This window comes from Prionailurus viverrinus, chromosome E2 (assembly GCF_022837055.1).
Source record: "Prionailurus viverrinus isolate Anna chromosome E2, UM_Priviv_1.0, whole genome shotgun sequence".
In the NCBI taxonomy this organism is placed as follows: domain Eukaryota; kingdom Metazoa; phylum Chordata; class Mammalia; order Carnivora; family Felidae; genus Prionailurus; species Prionailurus viverrinus.
This window is the reverse complement of record NC_062575.1, coordinates 2,278,293-2,285,538: the sequence shown is the minus strand read 5'-3', so window position 1 is coordinate 2,285,538 and position 7,246 is coordinate 2,278,293. Positions and strand designations below refer to the sequence as shown.

At 43.2% G+C, this 7,246-nt stretch overlaps 1 protein-coding gene across 1 annotated transcript; it reads left to right on the top strand.

Moving 5' to 3' along the window:
• Window positions 1–273: 273 nt before the first annotated feature.
• LOC125152494 (olfactory receptor 5) lies at window positions 274–1,212 on the top strand. Its single transcript, XM_047834500.1, has one exon. It carries the CDS (start codon window positions 274–276, stop codon window positions 1,210–1,212), a length of 939 nt encoding a protein of 312 aa, XP_047690456.1.
• Window positions 1,213–7,246: the final 6,034 nt, after the last annotated feature.

The following is a 7,246-nucleotide window of genomic DNA, read 5'->3' as shown; positions in this document are numbered from 1 at the left end:
AAGGCTGGAAAGACCTTGGAGTATTTGAGGGGGTTAAAGGGCCTCCATGGGGCTACAATGGATGTGAGAAATGGTGCTGTTATGTGAAGTAGTCAGCAAGAATAGGAACATGGGGGCTCGGGGGCCATGACAGGACACATGATGCTTATTCTAAGGACACTGAGGAGTGTATCAAGTGTGTTAAGTAGGTGATGCAACAGCGTGGAACCAGAGTAAGGCAAGCTGTAGAGAGAAAGATGTGCAAAATATTTTGCAGATGTATTTTATTCTTAGATGGAGAGGTCCTTGGAGTTGGACAATGTGACCAGAGTCCAGGAGTTTGTCTTGTTGGGTTTGTCCACAAGGCCAGATGTAAGGGATGTTCTGTTTGCCGTCTTCCTGACCCTCTACCTGCTGACCCTCCTGGAGAACACACTCATCATCTACCTCATCTGCAGTCACATCGAGCTCCACAAGCCCATGTATTTCTTCCTGGGCAACCTGAGCTGCCTGGAGATGTGCTACGTGTCCGTGACCATGCCCAGTCTGCTCGTGGGGCTGTGGACTGGACCTTACCATATTTCCTTCACAGCCTGCATGACACAGCTTTTCTTCTTCATAGTCCTCATCTGCACAGAGTGCACCCTCTTGGCCTCCATGGCTTATGACCGCTACGTGGCCATCTGCCGCCCACTCCATTACCCACTGCTCATGAGGCCCCAGGTCTGCCTGGGCTTAGCCTTGTCCTCATGGCTTGGGGGGCTGTTGGTCTCGGTGGCCAAGACGACATGCATTGCCAGCCTTTCCTACTGTGGCCCCAATGTCCTCAACCACTTCTTCTGTGACGTCTCCCCTCTGCTTAACTTGTCCTGCACCCACGTGGCCCTGACAGAGCTGGTGGACTTCATCTCTGCCATCGGCATCCTCTGGGGTTCCCTTCTCATGGCCATTGCCTCCTATGTGGCCATTGGGAGGGCTGTGCTCCACATGTCATCAGCCGCTGCCCGCTCCAAAGCCCTCTCCACCTGCGCCTCCCACCTGGTGGTGGTGGGCATCTTCTACTCAGCCACTCTCTTCATCTACGCCCGTCCCAGCCGCATAGAAGCCATGGACCTCAACAAGGTGCTGTCTGTCATCTACACGGTGGTAACACCCATGTGCAATCCCGTCATCTACTGCCTGCGGAACAGGGAGGTCCAGGCAGCATTCTGCAGAACCCTACACCAGTCCTGAAGCTGACGAGGAGACAGGCCATGGGGGAGATCTCAAGTTATCAATACTTTTCATTTTTTAAATGTATTTTTATTTTTTGAGAGACAAAGAGAGACACAGTGCGAGCAGGGGAGGGACAGAGAGAGAGGGAGACACAGAGTCCAAAGCAGGCTCTGGGCTCTGAGCTGTCAGCACAGAGCCCAATGCAGGGTTTGAACTCACAAACTGTGAGATCATGACCTGAGCCAAAGTCAGATGCTTAACTGACTGAGCCACCCAGGAGCCCCTCAATACTTTTCATTTTTATTGAGATATAACTCACATGCCATACACTTCACCCTTTAAAATGTGCAATTCATTGAGTTTTAGGTATATTCACAAAGTTGTGCAACCATCGCCACCATCTAATTCTACAACGTTTGCATCACTACCAAAAAAATCCTGTACACAATAGAAATCACTCCCAAAGCCCAGCCCACTAGCTTAAAAAACTGTAAGTCTTCTTTGTCTTTATGGATTTTCTTGTTTGGATATTTCATATAAATGAAATGATATAATATGTGGGCTTTTGTGTGTCTCCTTGCACTTAGCATAATACTTTTGAGGCTTACACATGATATAGCATCTAGCAATATTTCATTCCTTCTTAAGGCTGAGTAATATTCCATTGTATGGAAATACCACACATTATTTACCCATTAGAGTACAGCTGTGTTTTCATGCTTACATGCAGTGTGTGTCTATATGTATACAGGGAAGAATTGGAAAATCGATACTATAAAATGTTCATAGGGATTGCCATTATGTGGAGGAACTTGGGAAGGGTTTGTTTTCCTTTTCATTTTGTTGTGTTTTGTCATTTTTTTGTGTGATAAGTATGTGTTGCTTTTGTAATAAAGATGTATTTTTTTTCTTTTTGAACTTTACTTATTTATTTTGAGAGACACAGAGATAGCACGAGAGGAGGAGGGGCAGAGAGAGAGGCAGACAGAGAATCCCAAGCAGGTTCTGCGCTGTCAGTGTGGAGCCCAGTGCAGGGCTCGAACCCATGAACTGTGAGACCATGACTTGAGCTGAAACCAAGAGTCAGATGCTTAGTTGACTGAGCCACCCAGGCTTACCCTAAAGATGTAATTTTTGGACTTCAAGATTGTGGAAGATGGTGGCATAGGAGGATGCTGGGCTCACCGCATCCTGCTGATCACTTAGATTCCACCCACACCTGCCTAAATAACCCAGAAAACCACCAGAAGACTAGCGGAGTGGATTCTCAGAGCCAAGCGTAGACAAGAGGCCCACGGAAGAGGGTAGGAAGGGCAGAGAGGCAGTGCGCACTACACAGACTGGTGGGAGGGAGCCAGGCTGGTGGAGGGGCAGCCCGCCCTGCAAGGCAGAGCCCCTGAATTCTGGATTGCAAAAGTGGAGGGGTTGGACTCTGTGAGTTCTGACAGCCAGCGGGACTTAAACTCTGGAATGTTATAAGTCAACAGCTCTGCTTGGAGAGTGGGAGGGCTAGAGGACAACAGGAGGGGGATTTGTTGAGCTCCAGAGGACAGAGCTCAGCTCAGTGGGGGAACAAAGGCACTGGCCAGCGCCATCTCCCTCACCCATCCCCCAGCCAAAATCCCAAAGGGAACCAGTTCCCATCAGGGAACTTGCTCACACCTTGCAAATACCCAAGCTGTGCTTCTGTGGATCCATCCCTCCGATGGGTCTGCCTCCCTCCTGGTGCCGCAGGGCCCCTCCTGAAGCAGAAAATCAAAGGCAAAGCAAGCTGAGTCTGCCCCTCCTGCCCCTGCACACCTTGCGGATCCACCCCCCCCCCCCCAATATGCCAGATTCCATAGAAGCAGCACCACAAGCCTGGCAGTGTGCAAGTAGCCCAGACAGGGGACACACCACTCCACAGTGAGTCCTGCCCCTGGGAGAGGGGAAGATAAGGTAAACACCAGTCTGACTGTGGCCCCAGCAATGGGCTGGGGGCAGACATTGGGTCTGACTGCGGCCCCGCCCACCAATGCAAGATACTCCAGACAGCACAGAGGAAAATCCCTGCAGTTCCGCGCCACTCCAGGGACTATTCAAAATGACGAAATGGAAGAATTCTCCTCAAAAGAAACTCCAGGAAGTAGTGACAGCTAATGAACTGATCAAAAACGATTTAAGCAATATAACAGAAAATGAATTTAAAATAGTAGTCATAAAATTAATCGCTGGGCTTGAAAAAAGTATAGAGGACAGCTGAGAATCTATTGCTACAGAGATCAAGGGACTAAGAAACAGTCAGGAGGAGCTAAAAATGCTATAATGAGCTGCAAAATAAAATGGAGGTGACCACGGCTCGGATTGAAGAGGCAGAGGAGAGAATAGCTGAATTAGAAGATAAAATTATGGAAAAAGAGGAAGCTGAGAAAAAAAGAGATAAAAAAATCCAGGAGTATGAGGGGAGAATTAGAGAACTAAGTGATGTGGTGAAACGTAATAATATATGCATAATTGGGATTCCAGAGGAGGAAGAGAGAGAAAGGTGCTGAGAACTTCCCTGATCTGGGGAAAGAAAAAGGCATTGAAATCCAAGAGGCACAGAGAACTCCCTTCAGACGTAACTTGAATTGATCTTCTGCACAACATATCATAGTGAAACTGGCAAAATACAAGGATAAAGAGAGAATTCTGAAAGCAGCTAGGGATAAACATGCTCTAACATATAAAGGGAGACTGATAAGACTCGTGACTGATCTCTCTACTGAAACTCAGCAGGCCAGAAAGAAATGGCAGGAAATCTTCAATGTGATGATCAGAAAAAATATGCAGCTGAGAATCCTTTATCCAGCAAGTCTGCCATTTAAAATAAAAGGAGAGATAAAGGTCTTCCCAAACAAACAAAAACTGAAGGAATTCATCACCACTAAACCATCCCTGCAAGAGATCCTAAGGGGGATCCTATGAGACAAAGTGCCAGAGACATCACTACAAGCATGACACCTACAGACATCACAATGACTCTAAACTCATATCTTTCTATAATAACACTGAATGTAAATGGACTAAATGCACCAACCAAAAGACATAGGGTATCAGAATGGATAAAAAAACAAGACCCATCTATTTGCTGTCTACAAGAGACTCATTTTAGACCTGAGGACACCTTCAGATTGAAAGTGAGGGGATGGAGAACTACCTATCATGCTACTGGAAGTCAAAAGAAAGCTGGAGTAGCCATACTTATATCAGACAAACTAGACTTTAAATTAAAGGCTGTAACAAGAGATGAAGAAGGGCATTATATAATAATTACAGGGTCTATCAATCAGGAAGAGCTAACAATTATAAATGTCTATGCGCCGAATATGGGAGCCCCCAAATATATAAAACAATCACGAACATAAGCAACCTTATTGATAAGAACGTGGTAATGGCAGGGGACTTTAATACTCCACTTACAACAATGGATAGATCATCTAGACACAGGATCAATAAATAAACAAGGGCTCTGAATGATACATTGGATCAGATGGACTTGACAGATATATTTAGAACTCTGCATCCCAAAGCAACAGAATATACTTTCTTCTCGAGTGCACATGGAACATTCTCTAAGATAGATCACATACTGGGTCATAAAACAGCCCTTCATAAGTATACAAGAATTGAGATCATACCATGCATACTTTCAGACCACAATGCTATGAAGCTTGACATAAACCGCAGGAAAAAGTGTGGAAAACCTCCAAAAGCATGGAGGTTAAATAACACCCTATTAAAGAATGAATGGGTCAACCAGGCAATTAGAGAAGAAATGAAAAAATATATGGAAACAAATGAAAATGAAAATACAACAATCCAAACGCTCTGGGATGCAGCAAAGGCAGTCCTGAGAGGAAAATACATTGCAATCCAGGCCTATCTCAAGAAACAAGAAAAATCCCAAATACAAAATCTAACAGCACACCTAAAAGAAATAGAACAGCAAAGGCAGCCTAAACCCAGCAGAAGAAGAGAAATAATAAAGATCAGAGCAGAAATAAACAACATAGAATCTAAAAAAAATTGTAGAGCAGATCAACAAAACCAAGAGTTGGTTTTTTGAAAAAATAAACAAAATTGACAAACCTCTAGCCAGGCTTCTCAAAAAGAAAAGGGAGATGACCCAAATAGATAAAATCATGAATGAAAATGGAATTATTACAACCAATCCCTCAGAGATACAAACAATTATCAGGGAATACTATGAAAAGTTATATGCCAACAAACTGGACAACCTGGAAGAAATGGACAAATTCCTTAGTACCCACACACTTCCAAAACTCAAACAGGAAGAAATAGAAAGTTTGAACAGACCCATAACCAGCAAAGAAATTGAAGCAGTTATCAATAATCTCCCAACAAATAAGAGTCCAGGACCAGATGGCTTCCCAGGGGAATTCTACCAGACATTTAAAGCAGAGGTAATACCTATCCTCCTCAAGCTATTCCAACAAATAGAAAGGGAAGGCAAACTTCCAGGCTCATTCTATGAATCCAGCATTACTTTGATTCCTAAACCAGACAGAGACCCAGTAAAAAAAGAGAACTACAGGCCAATATCCCTGATGAATATGAATGAAAAAATTCTCAATAAGATACTAGCAAATCGAATTCAACAGCATATAAAAACAATTATTCACCATGATCAAGTGGGATTCATTCCTGGGATGCAGGGCTGGTTCAACATTTGCAAATCAATCAACGTCATACATCACATTAATAAAAGAAAAGATAAGAACCATACGATCCTGTCCATTGATGCAGAAAAAGCATTTGACAAAATTCAGCATCCTTTCTTTATAAAAACCCTCGAGAAAGTCAGAATAGAAGGAACATACCTAAACATCTAAAAGCCATTTATGAAGCCCATAGCTAATATCATCCTCACTGGGGAAAAACAGAGCTTTCTCCCTGAGATCAGGAACACGACAAGGATGTCCACTCTCACCGCTGTTGTTTAACATAGTGTTGGAAGTTCTAGAATCATCAGCAATCAGACAAAAAAATGAAATCAAAAGCAGCAAAATTGGCAAAGATGAAGTCAAGCTTTCACTTTCTGCAGATGACATGATGTTATACATGAAAAATCTGATAGACTCCACCAAAAGTCTGCTAGAACTGATACATGAATTCAGCAAAGTCGCAGGATACAAAATCAATGTGCAGAAATCAGTTGCATTCTTATACACTAATAATGAAGCAACAGAAAGACAAATAAAGAAACTGATCCCATTCACAACTGCACCAAGAAGCATAAAGTACCTAGGAATAAACCTAACCAAAGATGTAAAAGATCTCTATGCTGAAAACTATAGAAAGCTTGTGAAGGAAATTGAAGAAGATATTAAAAATGGAAAAACATTCCATGCTCATGGATTGGAAGAATAAATATTGTTAAAATTTCAATACTACCCAAAGCAATCTACACATGCATTGCAATCCCAAGCAAAATTGCACCAGCATTCTTCTTGAAGCTAGAACAAGCAATCCTAAAATTTGTATGGAACCACAAAAGGCCCTGAATAGCCAAAGGAATTTTGAAGAAGGAGACCAAAGCGGGAGGCATCACAATCCCAGACTTTAGCCTCTACTACAAAGCTGTAATCATCAAGACAGCATGGTATTGGACCAAAAACAGACACATAGACCAATAGAATAGAAAAGAAACCCCAGAACTAGACCCACAAAAGTATGGCCAACTAATCTTTGACAAAGGAGGAAAGAATATCCAATGGAAAAACGACAGTCTGTTTAACAAATGGTGCTGGGAGAACTGGACAGCAACATGCAGAAGGATGAAACTAGACCACTTGCTTACACCATTCACAAAAACAAATTCAAAATGGATAAAGGACCTGATTGTGAGACAGGAAACCATCAAAACCCTAGAGGAGAAAGCAGGAAAAAACCTCTCTGACCTCAGCCATAGCAATTTCTTACTTGACACATCCCCAAAGGCAAGGGAATTAAAAGCAAAAATGAACAATTGGGACCTCATGAAGATAAAAAGCTTCTGCACAGCAAAGGA